Source organism: Protopterus annectens, chromosome 2.part2 (assembly GCF_019279795.1).
Source record: "Protopterus annectens isolate FY-2018-M chromosome 2.part2, PAN1.0, whole genome shotgun sequence".
Lineage (NCBI taxonomy): Eukaryota > Metazoa > Chordata > Ceratodontiformes > Protopteridae > Protopterus > Protopterus annectens.
The window spans coordinates 1117877612-1117903141 of NC_056730.1; the positions used below are offsets into that span (position 1 = coordinate 1117877612).

At 41.9% G+C, this 25530-nt stretch overlaps 1 protein-coding gene across 3 annotated transcripts in view; it reads left to right on the forward strand.

The window, feature by feature from the left end:
* The window catches only part of TJP2 (tight junction protein 2), a 2224967-nt gene that overhangs the window by 746065 nt on the left and 1453372 nt on the right, over positions 1–25530 (forward strand). For all 3 annotated transcript variants that reach the window (XM_044064349.1, XM_044064348.1, XM_044064350.1), the window contains one exon: positions 24586–24639. In XM_044064349.1, coding sequence (XP_043920284.1) covers positions 24595–24639 — 45 coding nt within the window. In that variant the 5' untranslated portion in view covers positions 24586–24594. The remainder of the gene's footprint in view (positions 1–24585; positions 24640–25530) is intronic.

Sequence of the window (25530 nt, forward strand, 5' to 3'; positions counted from 1 at the left end):
AGCTTATCTACTGTGCCCAGGGTATTCACAAAGTGCCTAGCTCCAGCCATTGCATATTGCAGGCAGAGAAGAATTCAAATTTACACATATTTAAAAGATTGCCTGATTCAGGCGGATAGTCAGGAATTGCTACTTCAGCACCTAGCATTTGTAAAGAGACTTCTAACTTCACTGGGGTGCACCATCAATGAAAAGAAATCACAGCTGGTACCCAGCCAGTAGATTGTATTCCTGGGAGCAAGCTTGAGCACAACTTCCCGGATGGCATTCCTCACTCCAGAGAAACAAATTTATTTGACAAACTACTTCAATCTACTGGCCACCAAAACCCGGCTATCTGCAAGAAAAATACTGCAAGCCCTAGAGTTCATGGCCTCTTGCATTTTACTAATTCCATATGCAAGACTGCATATGAGGAAACTTCAATGGTACCTAAAAAGTCTCTGGTGTCAGCAGTCTCAGTACCTGGAAACCGTGATTCCTATCATTCTTTGCCTAAGGACAGAGTTTCTTTGGTGGGCAGTGGCCTGCAACCCCAACAAGGTTCTCCCTTTCATTCTACCCCCTGCCACCCAAATCCTAACAGACGCATCAGACTATGCATGGGGGGGGGGTGCACATGGCAGGGCAGTGCATTCAGGGCAAATGGAACCCAAAGTAAATGCCCCTGCATATCAATCAAAAAGAAATGTTAGCTGAACAGAATGTTCTGACAGCCTTCAAAGGCCTTATTCTTCCAGGACACCTATTGGTAAAGACAGAAAACACCACAGTTAATATGGTACATAAACAAGCAGAGGGGAATCCATTCCTACCCACTCTACAGACTAGCCATAGCTCTGTGGAACACCGCCTTGAGCAGCCAAGTGCACCTGCAAGCTCAATTCCTGCCAGGCAAAGTAAATTCACTGGCAGATGACTTTAGCAGAAATCTCATGGACCCACACAAGTGGAAACTGGAACCCAAAATATTCAAGCTTTTGAGGAACAGGTGGGGGACATCAGAGGTGGACCTTTTTGCTTCCCCTCAGAACTATCAGTTGAGCAAATATTGCACCAGAACTCCCCACAGCCAAGCTTGGAAAGTGAATACCCTGTCCTTCACCTGGGAAAGCCTCTCAGTCTATGCCTTTCCCCCTCTGCCCCTCCTCTCGAAGGTTTTACTAAAGATCAAACTGGACAAGCTAAGGACAATCCTGATTGCACCAGACTGGCCACGTCAGCACTGGTACCCTCTTTTGCGCATTCTGACAGTGCTGCCACCATGGCACATGCCTCAGATTACTTTCCTGCTCTCCCAACAGGTGAGCCAGATTCTGCACCCTCAGCTACAGACCCTGAACTTTGCAGCCTGGGTAATGCCCTGAACTCATCACCAGCAACCCTCGGTAAGCAGGTGCTGGATGTCATTCTTGAGGCAAGGAGGCCTAGTACTAGAAAATCCTATTCAGAAAAGTGGAAAAGATACTGTTCCTGGAGCCAGTCTCATGGAATGGACACAACTATGCCAAGCTTATCTCATATACTAGATTACTTAACAGAGATGCTCCACAAAGGCCTATCCTTTTCTTCAATTATGATTCATGCCTCTGCCATCTCAGCTCATTATAATACTGAGCCACCCCTTTTCTCTCATCCTCTGGTAAAACAGTTCCTGAGAGGTGCCAAAATTTTATGACCCCCCCCCCAGGAGAGCTCCCACTCCAGCCTTGAACCTTAACTTTGTATTGGAAAAGCTCACGCTTCCGCCCTTTGAACCTGCTGCTACAGCAGAGCTAAAATTCCTCTCATGAAAACAGCTTTCCTTCTAGCCATCACTTCAGCAAGAAGAGTGTCTGAATTGCAGGCCCTTATGGCAGTGGAACCCTTCATTATCTTCCATGTGGACAGGGTTTCCTTCAGGACTAACACATCTTTTATGCCCAAGGTGGTGTCTAGTGTAGCTTTATAGCAGTCCATTCATTTGCCAACTTTTTTCCCTAATACTCAGAATAAAGAGGAAAGGATCCTGCATTCCCTGGACATGCACAGGCAGCTTAGGTTCTATCTGGACAGGACTAAGCCTCTCTGAAAATCTGATCAGCTGCTAGTCAGCTTTGCTGCAGGGGCAGAGGGCAAGGTCATTTCAAAGCAAACCATTTCTAAATGAATAGCACACTGCATCCATTTCTGCTACAAACACCATGGGAAACCTACCCCACAGGGGATCAGAACACATTCCACTAGAGCTCCATCTACCTTTGTAGCATTTCCCAGGGGAGTCCCTACCAGGGACATCCTGGAGCTCTGTACACACTTTCACCAAGCATTACCACTTGCCTATCTTTTCTAAATCCAGAGCTGGATTTGCCACAGCAGTCTTACAGGGCCTGATTGCCAGCACTAATGCTTCTTAGCTATCTCCACCCCTCCTTAGCTTTGGGAATCAACCCAAATGTGATGACTGCAACAGTGAAGCACGAAGAACATAGTACGGTTGTGTACACTTACCATAAATGTAGATGGTCGAGTGTATTCACTGTTGCAGTCCTGGTTACGCTCCCTCCAGCCTCCCTGACTTCTATTTGCTTCTACCTATCTTTTTTGGTTTGGCATATCTTATACGGGGTGTTCCATACCATATAATTGCTTCCTGTTTTGGGGGCACCTGACATCTGGGGCAAGAAAAATTGATGTAATGGCGTCAGCTGCATGTTTTATACCCGTGATGGCCTGACGTCATGGAAAAAGCGACAGCATCCGATGCAGAAATCCCGAGACTCTGGTATTCAGGCTGGCTGAGGCTACCTGCAGGCAGATAACCCAAATGTGATGACTGCAACAGTGAATACACTCAAACATCTACATTTATGGTAAGCGTACACAACTTTACTGTTTCTGTAATGTAATTGATCTGTGTAGGGTGTATTTTATACATTTTTAAGCACTCTCTTATCCATGAATGTGGAATACCGTTGTATGCTTTTTTATAGTCTATCAATGCCATACTTAGGTTCTTCCCCTTTTTGTGAGCATTTAAGTGAAATTAGAAACAAAAGGATCTCTAATGCCCTTTACAAACACACTCTAACACACAAAACTGCTAAATTCACCTTTACTATCATAGACAAAATACAAATGAACAGGACATCCAAAACTGGATGGCACAATATATTAAATAATAAAGAATTGTCTTGGATAATCAGGCTAGGTGCTCTATTTAAACCAGGCCTGAATGAGTTAAGCTAATTTTTGGTTTGGATTAACTAACTGATGAGTCACTTCAATTAAGCTTTCTGGCTAATCTGTGTGTATATAAACAGTAATCAGGGTTTGCTCTGATGAATACATTTTGTTGCACTGAAGAAGGCTTGAATTTTCAGCCGAAACTGGTTTGCTGTAGATATATTTATGGGGTTTGCCACAATAAACTTCTAAGGATTGTCATCTTTCCCTTGTACTGGATTTCTTTTTGGACTTTTGGTTGCAATTATAGTTAAGGCCAGGGCAATTGAAACAGTCTTTGTGGTACCACTTTTTTTACCTTCAGGAAAGTGGCTGAGAGTACAATAACAGCTCTCACCTTTCACTCTTAGGGGAGTAACAAAGATCAATAAGGTAATTTCAAAGTGGGATTGAAGATTCTGTCTGTTGCCACTGGCAATATAGACTGTATAATATCTTTCTTCTGGTGTGCTATGTGAGTAGACTAAGAGGTGGACCTACTTAAAACATGTCAGAGTAAGACATCTCCCTTCTACTGAGTGCACAGTTCTGTGGAAGAGATGAACCTACTACAGTAGACCAGGTAATAATAAAAGCTGTCACCTTAATAAATAGTGATTTGAAGTCTTAAGCGACGTTTCGAGTTGCCTTTAGAATAGTTGTGAAGGAAATAGCCTGTTCATTTCCTAGAAGCAGGAATGGGAGCAGGTTTGATGATTGCAAGTAAGGAGCTGTGACTGTTTTTTATGGGGTTATTTATTGGGAGAATGAGTGCATGTGACTTAATTTTTTTGTGTTTGATAAAATAAAAGTTGGATGAAGTTTTAAAGCTGGTTATATCCATCAGGTGATAACCAATTATTCATGTTTGGATGTGTTATACAAGCTAATTTGACTCTGGAAACATTATTTTAGGTAAATGATGACCTTAATTGTGGGTATGCCTACGAGCAGGAGTAGTTCAGTGCCCAACCTTAACACACTATCACATGACAGAGTAAAGTACTAAAACAAATTTCCAGAAAAAAAAGCCTAGGTAATGGACCTTAAATGTGTCTCTTACACACAACTGGAAAGTACCGTTGGGCATATGTAGATAATCACAGTAGTTTGTTCATAGAATATACCAGAATAGAGCAGCCTAATACTCACTGAAAAATACATGTAGCCTTTTGATGAAACCTGATAAAGTAGTGAATGGAAAGTCAAAGAATCAATTTGAGATGGCACCAAATGTGAAAACATTTTGTTTGAGCTGAATGTAATGGCAGTATGTTTTGGTAATTCAGACTTTGATGAGGTGTAAGCAAGTAAAAAGGAGAGTACAGTAAACTCTGTTAACTGGCACCCATGGGGATTGGTTGATGCTAGATAACTGTAGTTTATGGTTGTTTGAGAGTTGCTATTAAAAATAGGCCTGACTAATACTGTACCCTAATACCATTTTTTTGGTTTTACTTGTTCTTAGGTTGGGGAGAGAGGGAATTTATTCCTGTCTTCCTTTTTAAAACTCTGAAACTCTAAAAACGTAAAGTATGTTTCTGCAGGTGGGAAACAAAGTGCAACTCATGAAAATTGTACTGTTTCTTTGATTTTTGATTTTTGGGTCTGGTTGCTTGAGAGTTCTGGGTGCTTGAGTTCCAGCTAACAGAGTTTACTGTATAGTTTTATGTGGAGAAAGAGTAAGTTGTATGATTAATGAATGTGTAGTTATCTGGAGAGTTTGTCATTTGGCTGGCATATACCAGTTTTAGAGCAGCCATGGAATGTGGTCTTAACAGAGAGACTATAATAGATACATTAGCTTAGTTTTCAGGAAGGATCATCCCTAGCTTAAACATTTGTTCTTAATATATAAAAAAAAGCTCTTGTCAGCTTTGTCTTTAAGAGTGAAGTTAAACCAGATGAGTAATGACATTGTATGAATTAGATTTGGATGACTATAGGGTGGCAGTCTAGGTGAATTACATTTGGACTAAAATTGTGTTACATGTCCTAGTCAAAGTGGCTGGTCCCAAAACTCTTTTCAGCCAGGATACTAACTCAAAGAAGAACTAAAACAGAGTAAACACATTTGCAGAGCACTAGATTTCTAAAATTTTGTAAAGTGATGAGTTTTTAAAAGCTGAATCCCAATGCAGAAATTATCTGCATATATGCACTTCAACACTGTTGCCAAATAAAGAGCTTCAAACTATCACAGCACAGTGAAGTGCAGTCTGATACAGAAACTCAATAATGTAGTACTGCTTATACTTTAAACACTTGTTTGAGTAGTGTGTTGTCCTGTTTAGAGGAGGCAGGGGGGAGGGCCCTGTGCGATATCCTGAAGTAAAGAAGCATGACTAAAAGTAGTACTAAGTTTGTGTCCAAGTAGGACTATTACTACATGCACAAAATGTATAAGCAAAAGGTAAGTGAGCAAATACAAAGCAGTGAAGTATGTGTTGTGCCCTGTTAAAAAGCCCGAGAAACACTTCATCAAAATCCTCTGCACTCCACCCAACCTTCTTAATAAAGCTGCAGGTATGATGTCCAAATCCTTAACCTACATATTTAACCTATCCCTCTCCACAGTAATAGTACCTCCTGTTGGTAACATGCCATCCTTATATCACTGCCCAGAATTCCTTCACCAAATCACTTCAACACTCTGATCGGTTTTGTATATTAAGCACTCTTGCATAAATTTTTGAAAAAATTTTCTACAACTTTTCAAAAGCACATAAATGACTACTGAGTACTGACTCTCATCAGTCAAGCAACATGGTTTCAGAAATACCTTCAGCACTAACATGGTATCACTGTCAGTAAATGACTCTGTGTATGGTACCATGAGCTCTGGCCTGTTTACTGCTGGGATATTTATAGATGTGCAAAGAGCTTTTGAAACTAACCATGACCTAGTTTTAATAAAACTGGCGAAGTTTAACTTTGGTGAAAATACTATCATCTAGTTCCAAATCTATCTTGAAAACAGGACATTCAAGTCTTTGCTAACAACCGTGTCATAAAAGAAATGTTAATACAGGAGTGCCACAAGGTTTGACACTAGGGCCCTTTGCCCCCCCCCCCCCCCCCATCAATGACTTTTTACAGAAACTCACTTATCCTAGATGTCACCCTATACAAGATGACATTCATCTTCTTGAAGCAGATAAATCCCAGCCAAAACCTTAATTCCTGTTAGTTATTCCTTTTTCTAAGCTGTGCCAATGGGCCTTAGACAATAAACTAATGGTAAATCCCAAAACGGTTAACATTGTCATTTGTTTCCTCTCACAAATATAAGCAGCTATCAGTGATCTCCATTTTTGCCAACAAAGATAATAAAATCCAGTTAGTGAATGTAGGTATCTAGGACTTGTCCTCGATCATTCTGTTAACTTCTCTACACCCAGGCAGACAACAGTTAAAGTCCTGCATCAACTCAAACTCTGCTATAAAGTATCCCATATACTAGCTCCCTAAGGAGACAACTCCCACTAAGAGAACAAGTGTATCCTTTAAGAAACACGCAAGATGACACCTTCATATGGTGCGGACCATGTTACAAGTCTGTTAAGTGAGAGTGAGTATTGTACAGAATAAGGTCAGCACTTTGGAGCAAACTCCATCCTGACATTAAATCTAAAGAATTTTCCTGGGATTTAAAAAAAAAAAAAAGACATTAAATGATGACTTCAAGGAAGAAACAACTTGCAAGTGTATCAGGGTTGATAAGTTTTTACACTTGATTCCAGCAAATGCTTCTTTGAATTGCGATCTAAATGGCAGATAACTGCTACCAATACAATGTAAAATGTAGTATATGTCTCATCATTGTAGATGTTTGTGAAGTGTCTCTGTAACTTAGCTGTATTGGAGTATTTGCTTTGTATGGACCAACATGTATTTTCCTTGGTTTTGGTTTTTGTACCAGCCCACCTACCTAGTAAACAAACAAATAAAATCCATTTTTATAATGTGTAGGTATATGCTTTGCCACTGAAATAATGAAATCTTGATTTTTTTCTCAGTCAACCTAAGATTTACCTATAGTGTCAGAGCATTTGTATGCAATTTCATTGGACAAGTGTTCTCTTAACTTGCTTTGATATGCCAGGAGGGACTTCCTATACATGGTCGGAAGTTGATTCAGATATAAACAACCACTTATTTTTAGTCTGTATCTAATTTATATGAAATAATCTGTTCTTATTTAACTTTACCCTTGTGGACAAGTCTGACTGGAACTCTGTTACGTACAAAGAAAGTACAGTTGTGCAAGTGAACTTACCATAACAGTAGATGTTCTAATTGATCACTTTTGTACCGCTGCCACTGGCCAACTTTTTAAAGCTTAAGGGTGACCTCCATGCACTCTTTTAAGAGCTACAGTGGAGTTCATATATGAAGACAGAGCACCAAAAACCTTAAGACTTTTTTGCCCAAAAATGGGAGATAATAGCCCCGAAAGGAAAAATACTAGGAAACAATAACTGTAACTTTATACACAAGAGTACATAAGTTTACATCCTGGCAATGGAAAATAAAACACAAAAGAAGGGGACTAGAGAAAGGGGATGATAGCTACTGCAGCAGTGATCTATTAGAACATCTACTGTTGTGGTAAGTTTAGACAGCTGTACTGTGTTCAACACTAGGTCACTGTTGCAGTTACTTAACATAGCTTAGAAACGAGGAAGGGAGGAGGATATACATTAAGAACAGAGGAGCCTTTGGGGAATGGTCCTAGCAAATTCTGTTCAGAACCTGGAAAAAGTTTGTAGTGCTTTGTAAAAGTATATACATAGGACCAAGCTGCTGCTTCTAGAATACTTCTAAAGTTTACCCCTTTCCCAAGAGTCACAGAAGAAGCCAAAGCCATGGTGAATTGGGTCCTTACCCTGCCTGAAAGTGACTTATTACTGTGGGAGTAACAAAAAGAAATAGCATGAGACAGCCATCTTGAAACTGGTTTGACACTAGTTACCCTTTCCCCTTACCTCATAGAAGACAACTAGATGACCTTTCCCGAAGGACTGAGTTTTCAGTAGGTAGTATCTGAGCTGCCTGTGGACATTAAATATGAAGAATTTTTTCATCTTGTTTTTGGGGTCAGGAAAAAAAAACAGATTAATAGACTGGCTCAAGGTAAACTGTGAGACCACTTCAGGCAGAAAAGGAGTTATTCTCAAACAGGGTTGCCAGACATCCCTATTTGGGCGGGACTGTCCCGAGATAAGTAGCCTGATCCCGAGTCCCGCCCTGCCGGTTTAAATCCCGGCCAGCCTCCACTTTGGGTTTTTTTTTTTTTTTTTTTTTTTTTTGATTGACCCGTATACCTGGCATATGGGCCAATCAAAAATTGCTAAACACGGAGCTTCTTGTGTTCCGCATTAAACACGAGAAGCTCCGTGTTTAGCGATTTTTGATTGGCCCATATGCCGGTATACGGGCCAATCAAAAATTGCTAAACACGGAGCTTCTCGTGTTTAATGCGGAACTGCAATGCATTAAACACGAGAAGCTCCGTGTTTATTGCGGGCAGAGTGAGCTCAGTTCTTTAACGCAGAACTGTGTTGCCGCCGAAGACCTTTTTTTTTTTTTTTTTGGTCTTCACTTTGACGCGAGACCTTTTTTTTTTTTTTTTTTTTTTTTGTCCCTACCTGCGTTGCTGGAAATCTGGCAACCGTGTTCTCAAAGAAGCCCTGTCCTTGTGAAAAATGGGGTAGGACTGACTTGCCTCAAGAGCTTGTAACTCAGATACACTCCTGGCAGAAGTCAGAGCAGTGAGCAAAACAGTCTTCTGTGTTAAGAACCTTTCAGTAAAAACTGCAAGGAGGACCCGTCCAAGCTAGAGTCTTTCCTGTGTAAAGCCTTAAACCTCCTGTAGAAGAGACCCTTAAGGACATGTCAGTATTTCAGCTACATGGCTTCTGAATGCCCATGACTTTAAGTCTGTGTGGGTGCAGTCAGGTTAATAAAATCAAACCCCACTAGCTGTAGACATGCTTTTTTTGTCTTTTTCATGACCTTGCCAATACAGTATCCATGTTGGATGAGTTAGCAGAGAAACAGTTCCTGAGGATGGTATGAAGAAAGTGTGAGAGAGAGCGCGAGAGAGAGAGAGAGAGAGACGTGTATCCCAGGTGACTGGAGAATAAGCATTCTAGTGGCAGCGATGAAAAGAGGGACATTCACAAATTGCGAGCAGTGCAGAGGTGCCAAGTTCCTGTCATATGTATGAAAGAGCTGCAGAAGGCAAATCTGTCCATCCACAACCCTTTTTCCCCATTTTTGCACATGGGGTCAGGGTGTCACTTCAACAGTGACAATCATCTAGAGCCAAGGTTTACACTGCCGGGTGACTAGCCCTGCCGCGGTAGTTCAACACTTATTCCCATGCATGCTGACACCTGTGGTCAGTTTAGTGTGTCCAGTCTACCCACTGCATGTCTTTAGAATGTGGGAGGAAAACTACGTGCACACAAGGACATGCAGACTCCACACACAAGGCACCCCAGCCTAGAATCGAACCTGGAACCTCTTGCTTTGAGGTGACACTGTCTGCTGTGCCACTGAATAGGAGAAAGTAAGGTGGGAGATGAGCAGTTTGTATTCAAATCGGGATGCAGCCCAAACAACCCAGTGTGTGTAATGAGACAGACGGACAGAGGACAAAGCTGGAATTGAAGCAAGAGTCCAACTCGAGCATTCCTGGACTTAAAGTATATGGTAATGTTCCAAGATATCTTATTTGAGCAGTCCTGCAATGGTTCAAAGTCCTGGAAGCATTGGTTGAATTGGTACAGGCTGTGTACAAGGACTCAGTGACACAAGTACGAACAGTGTGCAGACTGTGAGGGGATCCTAGTAGGATTGGCTGTGTATCAGAATTTAGCTCTGTACCAACTATTGTCCATGCTAGTGATGATTATATTAGAAAACAGCTTCGTGGGAAAAGATCAACAAAGCTGCTGTGTGCAAATGATGTAGCAATACAAGCAGACTTTTGAACAGAAATGTGTGCAGGTGATAGGAGACAGAACTGCAAAACTGACAGCACTTGGGATGAAACTGAGTACAGACAAGATAGCTGTCATGGCAGAAATGGAGGAAATCCGAATGAACTGAAAATTTAAGATAGAAGGGAAAATGGAATAGGTTAACATTTTCAAATGTCTGGGAGGGGGTGCTTGAGGGAGAAGGGAAGTCTGAATGAGAAGATCAAAGTTAGAATCGGAGGGGTTGTAGCCAGCTAGCACAGAGTGTCAGGGCCAGTGTGTGACAGAAGAATGCCAAAGAAACTGAAAAGTAAGGGGTGCAAAACAGTGGTGTGACCAGTACTTCTCTGTGAAATAATAGAGATGAAGTGCCTGAGACAGGTAGTAGGATATACCCTATGGGACAGACCAATGACATCAGAGCAGAATCCAAAGTAGCTCCAGTTGCAGGGAATGATGTTCATTTCGTGTTACCCTGCTGCAGTCATCACACTAGGGTTATCCTGCCGTCAGGTGGTCCCGCAGTCGGCCTGAGTTCCAAAGTCTTGGTCTGGTGTCAGTTGCTGTTGTTTCTTCCCTGACGTCAGTGCGCCAGGGGTATATAAGAGGCATCCAACGCCATTTTTTTCAGTCTTTCTTGCCGCGCGGTGCCCGAAGCAGAAGCAGTTCGCAAGTGCCGGTCGGCCGACACCTGAGATTTTTGAATCGAATTTCAGTCCGAAGTCATCAATAAAGCTAAGTTACCCCGCTGGGGAACCTTTTCAGAAAAAGTTAACAATTGCATTTCTTGTGGGAAGCAAATACCTCATAAGGACTTCCATTCTTATTGTATTCCTTGCCTAGGCCCAGACCACGACGTCACAGGTTGTCGGTTTTATGCTAGGTTTAATAAACAAACTATCAAACGCCGTTTTGACTTTGCACGACATTACTTTGGTAGGAAGTTTAATTATATCATGCCATCGGAGCAGCCAACGACCGGCATGCATAAAAAATGCAAGGAAAGGACAGGCAGCCTAGGAACAAGCCAGACTCCGAGGCCTCTGCTGGGACTGTTGCTGGTTCTCTGGTTTTCAGTGAGGCACCTACGCAGCCTCTGACGACCGCAGAATTGGAACCCCAGACAGCTGCGGATTCTCAAGCGGAGTGTACTAGGCCGATGCAGCCATCTTCATTAGGCCCTTCCGACACCGGAGCAGGAGGAGACCCCTGTGCCGTGGAAGCACCTTCGGTTGCAGAAGGTGTCTTCAGACCAACTACACTCACCATTAAAGCTTATGCTAAGCTTAAAACTCCATTAAAACTAAAAAAGACTGTACATCAGTCTACAGTTCAAGGCCCCATGCCTAAGAAACAGATGCTTAAGATGGCTGAAGATTTGATTACCCTAATCAGGGGGTTTCCATCCCCCTCCAGATAAAAGACCAAGACAAGAGGAGGATTATGCTTCCTCTGACCAGGTTTCAATTTCCTCAGATTCTTCTGAGGAACAGGATTACACTTTTCCCCCTTATGAAGACTCTGATGCTGAAGATTCTATCCCCTCAGCATCTCCTCCTGAAGACTACTCCTTTGGAGAAACTTTACATACCATGAGGGAACATTTCCACTGGGAAGGCCAGGACTACTCTGATTCTAAGAAAAAGCTCAGAGAGTTCCTTTTACTTACCCCAGCACAGACCACTTGCTATCCCTCCAGTTTTAGATATTGTGGATGATGTTTACTTGGAGTCTAGTCTAAATCCAGACTCTCTACCTCCTGCTCCAGCCAAACCAGACAGATACTACAGAGTACCTGATTCACACAAATTCCTTTATAAAAGCCCTGTGGCTGACCCAGAAACAATTTCCCAGGGTCCCAAGGGGGCTAAAGCTTCTATGGCTAAAAATCCGGTGCCCTCTGAAAGGGATTCCAGAGCCCTAGATAGATGGGGAAAGAAAATATACACCTCAGCAACTCTGGCTATGAGAGCATTAAATTGTCAGTTTCACATGCTGAAATATCAGTAATTCCTAATGTCTCAATTTAAAACAAAAAATTAGCACACATACTGAACAGTCTGTATTCAAGGAAATGCAGGATCTGTTGCATGCAGCTGAACAGGTGGGCAAACATACTTTACAATGTGGATTTGATTCATTGGAAGCTTCCTGTAGAGCAGCTGTTACTGGGTCTGTCATACGTAGACATGATTGGTTAAAAGAACAAACCCTAACTGATCATGTTAAAGCAAAATTATTGGATGCACCTTTACAGCAGTATGTATTATTTGGTGTCAAAGCAGAAGAGGTCTTAAAGAAAATGGAGGATAAGGCAAAGTCTATGCAGACGGTCAAGGATTTCTTACAGGTACAACCCCCTCGTTTCAGCAGAAATTGGCCAACAAAAAACGGGTCCATTCCAGCTTCTGACAGATCACAGAGGGGCAAATACAGACGCCCAAGGGGCAGAGGTCAGTCACAAGGCCCTTATAAACCTCACCAATGGGGTACTGCTACCCAGAAAGGAGGAGAAGACAGGCCCCAAGCTAGCAGAAGACACAATGACTCAATCCTCAAACTACCAAGCAAATCTCTCCTGGCAGCTCCCTTGGGAGGAAAATTAGCATTTTTTGCGGACAACTGGCACATCATCACAAAAGACAAATGGGTCCTAAACATTGTCTCACAAGGATACAGGTTCCACTTTCATACCTTGCCAAAGAAAAAAGGAATGCCAAACCTGCCACCAAATCAATGGGCAGAGGCACAAAAACAAATTACAGCTCTCGTGGACATGAGAGCCATTCAACAGGTACCTACACAGGAGCAAGGACAAGGATTTTACTCAAGACTCTTTCTAGTCCCAAGAAAAGACAAAGCATGGAGACCCATTCTGGATCTTTCAATTCTGAACACCTATCTGCAAGTACCAAAATTCAAGATGCTAACACTACAGCAGCTTCTTCCCATGCTGGACAAGAATGCTTGGCTAGTAACGTTGGACCTCAAGGAGGCATACCTGCATGTCCCTATCAGACAAAATTGCAGAAGATACCTCTGCTTCATTGCAGGTTCAATGCATTATCAATTCTCTGCACTGCCCTTTGGCTTATCTACTGCATCCAGGGTCTTCACAAAATGCCTGGCACCAGTAATTGCATACTGCAGACAAAGAGGAATTCAAATATACCCATACCTGGACGACTGCTTTATTCAAGCAGAAAGCAATGACATTCTTTTAAAGCATCTGGCATTTGTCAAACACCTTCTAAGTTGCCTAGGGTACACAGTAAATGAAAAGAAATCAAAACTAGTGCCCTCACAAAACATAATATTCCTGGGTGCCAGCTTGAATACAACGGCCCAGACGGCTTATCTCACGCCAGACAAGCAACAGCTGACTCAATATTTCAAAATAATGGCAACAAAGACCCAACTCCCTGCAAGGAAAATTCTGCAGGCCTTGGGCTTCATGGCGTCTTGCATACTACTAATACCATTTGCAAAACTGCATATGAGGAAATTACAGTGGTACCTGAAAAGTGTATGGACTCAGCACAGCCACAGCTTGGAAACGGATACCACTCATTCCCTGCCTTCAACAGGAGTTTCTATGGTGGGCACAGGCATGTCACCTCAATGTCACCCTTTCACCTTACCCACAGCTATGGAACAGACCAGTGACATCAGAGCAGAAGCCAAAGTAGCTCTAGTTGCAGAGAATGTTAATGGGAACAAATTATGGTAGCACAGGCATTTGTGCAGGAAATCAGATGATGGTTCAAGAGACAAAGGAAGAATGCAAGAGGATACAAGGGTATCCAGCCAGGACATGGCTGCATTGTGTGAGAGAAGACCTGCAACAGTCAGACATGACTGTTGATGAATGTAGGAGAGTGGGTCTGAATTGAGAGGGGGAGAGAGATAATTGATGCAAAACCCAGACCTCACTTAGAAAAATGTGACCGTAAGCTCTGTGGTGCGTGCAATAACTGCTTAGCACTATAATACAAGTAAGTTAGGTAGGGGTTCTAATCTCACATTGACAGGTGTGTGTGTGTGTGTGTGTGTGTGTGTGTGTGTGTGTGTGTGTGTGTGTGTGTGTGTGTGTGTGTGTGTGTGTGTGTGTGTGTGTGTGTGTGTGTGTGTGTGTGTGTGTGTGTGTGTGTGTGTGTGTGTGTGTGTGTGCGTGCGTGTGTAGGTTAAAGTATTTTAAAATCTTGGCTAGGCTTGTAAGGGCCTCTGGGCCAATAGCCTAGTAACCTCCTATGATCCTATGACAAAAGGGGGTTGACGATGACTATTGTTTTAATACACATCTGTTTTACCGGTGTCTCAGTTCATTAGTAATTGCACTTAAATTCACTTGCTCTGTAGTTCCATCTTTAAATAAAAGAAAACAAAATTTATACAATCTGACCTGACAAGATTCTTCAAACTATTATATTCATATCAGTTGTGATGTTCTAATTTCTATCAAATCTAATATTTCACTCGAATTAATATTTACCCTTTATAATTTTATAAATTGTTAACCCATATTTCACTTGATTTCACTTAATTTCACATGGCTTTTTCCCAGGTATCCAACTGTCTTGACCCTAGATATGCCTCATGACTAGTGCTGTCTGTTAAGCTGATTACAGTTTTTCAATGTATTTTTGACCTCTGCTGATGTAGTTAGTCTCTTAATTCCACTGTCTTTGTCTCTTCCACACTCATTTAGGTCAAACGTGTAGGCCATTTGTAAATTTGAATACCTTTCTCACCATCAAAAGTCATATTCTGCTATTCTAGTACACTTTCTTCACTGAGAGAAAATATAATTTAAACTTCATATTTCTTTTCATGTACTCCTCTAATTGCATCTGTAAAATTCATTCTATGTTGTTGTCACGTCCATGTAATTACACTATATAAATACTGATCAGCCTGCAACAGCCAGTCTTCCCCCTGGTTGCTACAATCTCCATAGTACATCTTTTTCATAATGTAATGTGAAAACCACCACAGTACGCCTATGTTTTCCCCGTTGACTTTGGCAACCAAATTATCCCTTGGCAAACCCATTAATTTTAAAATAATCCAGCACATCCAACCTTTTCTTTGTTTTCAAAACACCTTTTGTTCTCCAATGTCATTTTTCTCATTTTGTCCTCTGTGTTAATTAAATCTGGTTTCATTTGGCCAGACTGCTTAACAGTTACAATAATGTTTTCTCTTCTGCCACTGAGTTAATGCTTGATATGTCCCATGGCATCCCACCATAACTCTCATCCAGCAGGTACTAAAAATGAGTACAAATACCATTGAAAAGTATGCACATTCAGATAAAAATCGGGACCTCTAATCGGCATAAAATTTGAATGCCAAAAAGTACAAAATTCTTCCAGAAGGAATGTGGGATACTACTCAAACACATTTAAAAATAACTTTGATAAAAATGATAAAAAAATATAAGCACATTATAGGTTCCTAGGAGATTACTAGGCTAATGGCCTAAGAGCCCTTACAAGCCTAGCCAATATAACCCAATTTTACTCAATATATGGCCCCTTGGGGCAAAAGGATGGCATGGATTTCTGCATATGCCTGGAGTATCTTACAGATTGCCCCTCTTCATAAGGAAGGCTTCAGAGAGTACCCTGGCCTTGGATGGCTGCAATGCTTTCCACACCTTCAGACCACAAGACAAACGTGAGGGAACCAAAGGAACTGGTGTTTCTGTCTATATTGGGGATGAATTCACCTCCCGACTAACTAGACTGGGCAACTCCATGGAGTTTGCTCCAAGTTCAGATTACTGTGGCTAAGACCCACATTCAAGTCATAGCTATAGATCCCCCTCCATGAATCATGATGTGCACAAGGCCTACTTGACCAAACTAGAGTCTATCCAAATATTGCCAAACACTCTGGTCATGGGAATTTCAATTAATTTCAGTTGTCCCACCATTAACTGAGGAACCTACTCTAGCCCTAAATCACTTGTGCAAAAGTTCCTTGAGTCTAACTCAAATGCCCTGGAACAAATTGTTCAAACCCAAACAAGAAGAACAAACCTACTAGATCTGGTCCTCACTAAAATGACAAGTAGATGCACCACCGTAAGTGTTGGAACCTCATTAGTTAAATCTGACCCTAAATTAGTCACCTTTAAACTAGCACTAACACCGGAACTCAAAAAGGACGAAGTCAGACTAAAAAACTTCACCAAGGCAAACTGTACCCTCCTAGGGGAAGGTATACATTCCAAGCCCCACTAACTGTAATAACTACACTAAAGCTTGCACTGAAGCCCTATACAATCACTTGTGTAAGTGTATAGTCTCGGCTGTTGCAGAATGATCAAAGCCAGAGGTTCAGGTAAAAACAAGCCACCCTGGTAGACATCCAGCATCAACAAATTTTACAACAAACTCAGAAAGTTTCTGTCAGAGAAAGCTAAGGCGAGGCCCCAACAATGGAAGAGCATCCTCCTGAGCCTGGCCAGGCTAATAAGACAACATGTCAAGTTCTGTAAGGGTAACTTTGAGAAAAATCTAATTATCACATCCAAGGATAACCATAAGGCCTTTTACACCGACGTATGAAGCCTAAAAGGTAGGACCCAAGCATGTGCCGTACTAATGATTAATGGTATCACACACACTGATCCCGCAGAGATAGCAAATCTGCTAGTGGACAGATTCAGTGAAAATTTCACTCCTCTATCCCTTCCAAACTGATCACAAATATTGCCCTCAACCCCCCTCTACCCTACATATCTGGAGAGCAGGTCATTAAAACCTTCCTAAGGCAAAAAACACAACCTCTGTGGGACCGGACAGCATCCCAGGCTGTCTTCTAAACAAACTAAAACATGAACTAGCATCACCATTAAGTACCCTTTTTGATCGTAGCCTATCTGCAGGTGTTGTTCCTGTGGCATGGAGAACATCAACAGTTATTCCCCTCCACAACATAAAGCACTTGCAGCAATTGGAGACTTCAGAGGTTTCTAACAAAGAAGATTAAGGAACTCCAGCACATGCCTTACACAGACTCCCTGCCACTGTACTGTGCATCACATAGACTTCATAGGGGAGACTTTTATGCCTGGTTTACAGAGCAGTCTCTGACCCACAACTAATGAATCTGCTGGACATCAGTAAATCAAATGGGACTAGAGCTACCTGTTCCAGAGACCTAAGTATGGCCTGCGACTTGAATAGGACATGCTGGAGGAATAGATTTGTCTTCCAGTGACTGCCATGTCTTTGGAATAGGCTGTCAATTCAAGTGAAGCAGAGCACCTCTGTGACACTGTTCAAAAGCAAGCTGGATGAGTGGATGGGGCATAGTAAATTCTTACTGGGGATAGTGCCCACAACCCTCCTGAATATGGGCAGTCATTACTAAATATGAATCCTGGGTATTGACTAGCGTATCTATGGTATTACATTGGAATGAAATGGCTTGGCTTGAAATTACCTCTGTGTCGATAGCCTAGTAATCTCCTATGAACACAAGTACAATTCCAGGTGTGAGTTTGTGATTCCCCATCCATTGATCCAAACTGAGTTTGAAGAGGGCCATAGAAGGACTCTACGTAATGTGAATAGGAAGCCTTTTCCAAAGAAGGTGTAATCTCTATTGACACGCATCTGTCTCCCTAGCATATTTTGTTTGAGTTGCTGAGTTTAGATCCCTAGATTGGATGACCCTTGTGCTGTTTGACTTGTGGATGTGTACCTGTTCCGTCAGTTCTGGATTTGTGAGCGCATTGTAGGTCAGCATAGGTCACCCCTTAATAGTTGGTAGGAGACAGAGTAAAAGGATAAGGCTTTTAGTCTGTCTGCATACGACATGTTGTTTACACCCTGTATTTTCTTTGTGAGGAACCTCTGAGGTCATTCCAGCTACTGTAAGTGCCTAGTCAAGGACATGCCAAATGGAGCATTGTACTCCATTATTGGTCTAATAAGGGTGGAGTACAGCGGGACTATAATTTCCTTGGATCTGGATGCTATGCCTTTACTTATAAGTTCTACGTAGAAGAACTTCCTCACCACTGTAGACACATGGTGTTTAAAGTTCAGGCTACTATGTATCTGTGTACTAGATGTCTCGCCTCTGAGTCTACTCTTAATAGTGAGACAATTGGCTGCTCATCTGATGACATAGGGATTTATATCCAGTTTTGTGAATTTATTTATAATACCCAAGTGGGGAATTGTCACATGTCTTGGCCAGGTTGAGGTAGGCAGTATGTACTGTTTTACCCTCATCAGTGGAAAGGGATTTCCCAATGTGGGGCTTGAACCTACAACCCTGAGATCGAGTGTCATGCTCAACCAACTAATCTAGCTAGGCTGCTTATCAAAGAGAGATTATAGAATTTGTGGACTTTAATTTTTAATCTATTGCAAAATTCTACCACGTCATTTGTTTACCTTTCTGAAAAAAAAAGATCTGTATGATGCACGTCCTGTTTCTTTAAATTATTGTTGCCAGTGATATGTTGGTTGTTTATTATGGTGTCCTGTGTACTAAACGGCTTCAAACATCATATGTGATGAGGGTAATTCAGAAGATTATGGGAAGGGGTAAATCAAGGCTGAAAATATGGGGATACCTAGGAATATCGTGTGCATCAAGCCTGATAATAACAATGTTCCTCTCTTCTCCAGAATTAGGACTGTTGAGAGGTCTTCTTCCAGCTGTCTTGCAGATTTCCTCATTATTGTCTCCAGTCAGTTGCAGAGGTTTGCAAAACACCTTAAGCTAAGCTCTGCAGTTTAACATTAATAGTTTCCATGCTATTGGTAACCTCCTCAGCACCTATTCCCCTCAGTCATTTAGGCTGTTTCTGCACAGAAAATTGAACCTCATGAATACTCAATTGCCACATCATCTTTTTTCAGTTTTTGCCTTCTGTATTTCACAACATTGTTCAAAAGACTGGCACTCCCAGTTTCACTACTAATGCAGAAATTTGTTTAAAGTATTAAGTATATAGAGCACCTTGAGATGGAATCCTTCTTCCAGCATTGCATGTGCTTTGTCCCCATGTTGAACTTCTTTTGAATAACTCAGTCCATGCCTCCACTGGTCTGTATGTGGCAGTCTTCATGTTTATCCCTTTTTTGTAGGAACAGGTACCTAGAGCGTCTTAATCTCTGCTAGCAAGGGAACCTCACAACCTACAGGCAGAATGGGGTAAGTTCCATAGTGTCTTGGCGTAATTATCCCCATCTTTGGTCTTCACTGAAATCCAGTCATAGGCCTTGTAGGATTTAACCCAAAAGTAAGTTAAACAAAATTCTGACTTGCTTATGTGCCCCTGATACAGCTGGGGAAACTGCTATAGAAAAATGCTTCATCTTGGAAGAAGGGAGGAAGGAGCTTGTTTTAGTAGCTTGCTGCCTAAAAACCACCAGGGAGGTCTGTGCGTTCTTTGAGGTTACAGTCATTGTCCTCCGGTGTGGGAACTTTCTTGTATAAAATCAGTCTAGGGCTGGGAATATATCCGGGAGTTTCAAAGAAGTCACCTCTCACGAAGAAAAGATGCAAAGAGTAGTGACTTGGTCTACATACATCTTATAATAATTTTTTTCATTGTATGACAACACCAAGAAAGGAGGGGGGGGGTGTCCATATTCATAAAGGACACCCACACCTCAAGGTTGGTGGCAACGCATGATGCATCAGAGACCATCCAGGTGCAATTAACCATAGGCAAGACTGCTCTGCAATTTGTAGCATGTTACAGGCCACCCTCTCAAACTCAGGAACCTCACATGGCCTTCCTGAAAACAATGGAGGAGATAAATGTATCTCCAAACACCATCATACTAGGTGACTTCAACTACCCTAATATAGACTGGGAACACTACTCAAGCCCAAACACTCCAGCCCAAAGGTTCCTGGAGTTCATAAACTCAAATGCCATGGAACAACTAGTCACCATCCCCACAAGAGGAGAAAACATACTTGATCTCATCATCACGAACATGGGATCACAATGTTCAACACCGGAAGTATACCCCTCACTGGTGAGATCAGATCATAAACTAATCTCGCTGGAGGTCCTCATCCCGCCCCCACCTGAAATCAAAAAGACCACAGTGAAAAACTTCTCAAAAGCCGACTTCACACCTCTAAAAACTAGTGTGGTCTCCTTTAAGGCCCCTGAGCCAGTGGTAAACATTACTCAAACCGCTGAATCACTTACAAATGCCTTCTACCAGCACCTACAGGACTGCATGGATCAGGCAATCCCAAACAAAACTAAGACTCTCTGTACCAAAGGCAAGCGTCCAGTCTGGTGGACCCCAGCCATAAACAAGCTCTACAACAAAAGGAGGAAGCTACTACAAGATAGAGCAAAATCCTTGAAAGGTAAGACACCTTTGATCATTATAAGTAAAAAACTAAGAGCTCTCATAAAATCATCCAAGGCAAATTTTGAGAGAAAAATCGCCAAGGACTCAAAAGACAATCATAAGGCCTTCTTTAGCTATGTTAGAAACCTAGGAGGAAACTCCCACATATGCTCAGAATTAGTTCAAAATTATGTGAAGATTACTGAACCTACACACATTGCCAACATACTGGCTGACAGGTTCAGTGCAAACTTCTCCTCCCCCCCTCCCAAAAGGAGAGATATCTATACCAGAGGATTGTAGCCCCCTAAACATCTCCAACGCCCAGGTGAGAACTGCTCTCTCCAAAGCAAAAAACGCAGCATCCATGGGACCGGATGGTGTCCCCGGCTGTGTGCTCCACGAACTCAATGAGGAATTAAACCCACAGTTAGGACAGCTGTTTAATCTTAGCCTCACCTCAGGATACGTACCCAAGGAGTGGCGCACGGCGACTGTGGTCCCACTTCACAAGGGTGGTGCCTCCACCGACCCTGGAAATTACAGTCCCATTAGCTTAACAAGCCTTATCTGCAAAGCCATGGAGAGGATCATAATGGAACTCATAAATAAAGACATAGGGAACTTACAGACTTTGGATCCAACCCAGTTTGGCTTTGTCAAAGGCAGATCATGCCTTTTAAACTTGGTTGACTTTTTCGAGACAGTCACCAAGGCCATTGATGAGGGAAAGGCAGTCCATACAGCCTACCTTGACCTGGCAAAGGCCTTCGACACAATACCCCACTCAGGTATCATCGAAAAACTCATCAGCTTGAATGTAAACCCATACATCACAAGATGGGTTGCAAACTGGCTAAGTGACAGAACCCACAGGGTCAGAGTTGCTGGAGCCATGTCAGACTCAAAGCCTGTCACAAGTGGTGTCCCACAGGGCTCAGTCCTGGGTCCACTCTTGTTCGGCATCTACTTTTCTGAAGTACAAGCAAACACAGGAGGGTTATGGCTGACAAAGTTTGCAGATGACTGCAAACTGGGCCATAGTCGAAAACACATCTGACACAGATATCCTTCAGAAGGGCCTCACAGAAACGGATAACTGGTGTCAGAGCCATGGCCTAAAGTTAAATGCCAAGAAATGCATAGTCATACCCTTCGGGAAAAACAAGGTTACCCCTAGCTACCATATAGGTGGCAATCCACTGAGCACAGAAGAAGTCATCAGGGATCTGGGGACCCAGGTTGACAGTAGCCTTGCGTTTGACACTCATGTTGCTAAAGTGGTTAGGAAAACCTTCTACATTGCCCACCTGATCATGAAGGGATTCACATCTAGATCAAGGGAGGTCATCGTCCCCCTGTACTCATCACTCATTAGACCTATGATTGAGTACAATGCCCCATTCGGAATGTATCTGACCCGACACCTGCAGCAGCTGGAAAGGCCCCAAAAGTTCCTCACCAAAAGGATAAAGGGTCTCAAAAATATGTCTTATGCTGCCCGACTGAAAGAACTCCAGCTCTATTCAGTCTCATACCGCTTGCTCAGAGGTGACCTGTGCCTGACATATAAGGCCATGTCAAACCCTGATTTGATGAATATGCTTCACCTCAAAAAATGTAGATCCCTCAGAACCACAAGGGTGGGAGACTTAAACCTTGACACGGTTATTAATAGAACGTGCTGGAGGGACAGATTCATCACCCAGAGACTCCCTATGCTGTGGAACAAAATCCCGGTACATGTGAGGCAGAGCACCTCGCTGGCCTTGTTCAAGAGGAATCTTGACCAATGGATGGGGGATCGCAGATATACCCCAGGGATTACTTCAGTGTCACTACTTGACAGAGGCACAGCAAAATAATAGGCATAGTTTTATTCAAACTAAAGGGGTGGCGAAAGCCAAATAACTATGGGCTAGGCTTATAAATGCCCTTGGGCAGATAGCCTAGTATGAACCTATGAACCTATGATGTCTGTAAGTCATCACACAGGTACTTGTGTTCAGTTTGTGTCCAGGAATACTGTAAACAGTGAGGTCCTAAGTGCTTCTGTTAATGCAGCAAACACTGTGTAATATGATCTGAAGTGAGAGGAGAAATGGATGTCCTGATGGCCAGTGGGATTCCCAGTGACTTGTATGCGCTGTATTCAGGCTGTAGTTGAAATCCCTGAAACTGACATCAGCTTATATACCTGTTCAGTGATCCCGAGTGCACTTTGAAGAGTGGAATAGTGGAATACAGTCTTTTGAAGCGCATTTTTGTGAATCTAATGCATGCACACACACACACACACACACACACACACACTCACTGTTCTGTAAATGTGTGATCCTAGAGATGGCATAATTTAATTTGAGGGGCTATAATTGGATATTATCTCCTGGAAAAAAGCTTTACATTGTTTGTGTTCGTTTTTTTAAATGTTTTTTGTACTTGGGGTTTTGATGTCCTGTTATTTTGAATAATGCATTTTTGCTAAATGTGGTTTTGGTTTCATGTAGTCCTGTCAAGTGATGTAAGGGATAATCCGATATCTGCCAGTTTACAATCTTGAGAAATGTTGAAGTAGGTACAGGAAGGTCTAAAATCTTGTTTTACTGTTAACTGTGATTGTCTAAGAACAAGTGCTCCACAGTGATGGTGATACTGCCTCAAAACCAGGCTGTGTAGTAACACCTTAAGTTGAAGAAAGGAAAGAAAACTCTTCCAAAGTACTTTTTTTTTTAAATAAATGCTTTATTTTACTTCTAGAAGTTTTTGCAATGCACGCTAAATAATTTCATTATGACAGCACATATTTGTCAAAATAATAATCATAGGAATATTCTCATAGCCTAAAACACCAAGTTATAGAAAGAATTGAAAATCTTTAAAGTTACGGTCCTTCCCTTCCTCCCTTCCTTCCTTCTCTGTGCTAGGTACTTAATGAAGCCTATTTTTGTTCTCTTTACACTCTTTTTACCAGTTCTCTTTCAGCTTGCGCTTTTGCTGCGCTCCCATTCTTTTTTCTTCCCTTTCTGATAGTTTCCTTGTGCTGTGCTATATATGCACCTTCCCATCCCACTTCCACCTCTTGTATGGCCTGTTTTTTGTTGTAACCTCTAGCCCTGTTGTCATATTTTTATTCATAGGCCTGATTACTGCACCCCTGACAATTAGCATAGCATGTTTATTCCATCGATGTATAGTTTCCCTAATTCAGTGTCGGCACTCAGTCCTCCAGAACATCTTCATTCCACTCCTTAAAACCCTACACCACCCAAAAGTGATTTTGCCACTATGGCTTTAATTTTTTGGTAGAATATGATCACAAATCATTGGACTGCCAGTTCTGAATAGCAGACGAATTTTCTGCAGGGCAGATTTTTTTGTTTTTCCTATATTTTAAAAATGCTCTGTTGTGCATGTTATTTATGTTAATGCTTTTATTCTGCTTGCCAAGTTAGTATTTTCTAGCACTTTAACTGTACCAGTGTATTTTTGACTAGGAGAAGACAGATTGAAAAGCTACACTGAAGATGAAAGGTCCTCCTCCTTATTGCACAAGTTAAACCCTCTTTCTATTTGTACGTGTTATCCTTGCAGTTATTTGAATACAGTGGACATGTGATTATTAGTTGCTGTTCTCTATGTGCAAAGGTTTGAATGTTTAGAGTGTAGAAGTGTTTGAAAGTATGGCTGTGTTACTTAAATTCTCCTTAAAAGAGAAACAGGGTGAAGATGTAATGTGCTGTGAAATGGGGTTTGGGGTGGCAGGGACTGGGAATTCATTAACCTCAAGAACTGAGATGGGAGAAGTTCAAGAATCAAACACATTTTTATTTTTCACCTCTGTTTAAGTAACGTCCACAGTATATTGATATTATCCAGCACCTTGAACCTAGAATACATATAAAAGGTCAACTAACTGAAGTAAAATATCTGAATGCTGTTGCTAGCACATAAGGGTTATTTTGTGTGTAAAAATTTTATTCTTTGCATGAGCTTATTTCTTTCATTTCAGTATTTTAAAACAGAATACCTATATTGTTTTGCAGGCTTCAAACATGGAGGAGCTGATGTGGGAACAGTTCACTGTGACCTTGCACAAGGTACAGTATAGAATGATTACTTTTAAGTTTTGAATCTTTTCAGGTTTTTTTTTTTGACATGTCAAAGAGTAAATAAAGTCTTTCACTAATGAGGACAAAGAAAGTCAACATTTGTAACACCAATGTCTATCTTAATTTTAAGAAACAAGTGATAAGGACAATGTGGCAAACTTTTGAAAATGTGTGGAAGAGTTTAAGTTGTACATAACTGAAAAAAAATGAAGAAAAAAAAACAACATTGCCTGGGATTCATAGTCATGTTGTCCAGTATGCAGTGCTGTGCAGTGGTGTCTTGAAGCTAGATAAGCTTATGTGATTTGTAAAACTTTTTGCTGCCTGGAAGTGAAGCTTTGTGCTAGTAAACGACCAGAATTTCAGTTCCATATTTAAATGTGTTTTAGGGGAGGGACTGTGCTAACGAGGCCCCATAAGTAGCCCTGTGAGCACTGCTTTATTATAATTGCATAGTATGGAAGTCAATGAGTAAAATGCATGCTTGTATGCCTTGAGGGTAGCCATGGTGACCTATGTATTTAAGTGGGGGATCTGCACAGGTGAGGTAGAACAGCTGTAACTAGGGTTGCCACCTTTCGTTGTGAGAAAAAACAGACCAAGGCCACACCCCTAGCACCTCTCATGACACTGCCCATATCCTCCCAACTCCCCGCCCACTTTCCACCCATTTCGTGATGTCCTCACCACATGACACGAGGAGGCAAGCCCTCTTTTTCCATCATTGATGATTTATTTATTTATTTATTTTTTATGCCGATTTAGTATGATTTTCTGAGAGGCAGCGGTTAGTGTTGTTGCCTCACAGCAAGAGGTTCTCTGGTTCATTTCTCGGCTGGAGCACCTTCTGTGCGAAGTCTGCATGTCCTCCCCACAGTC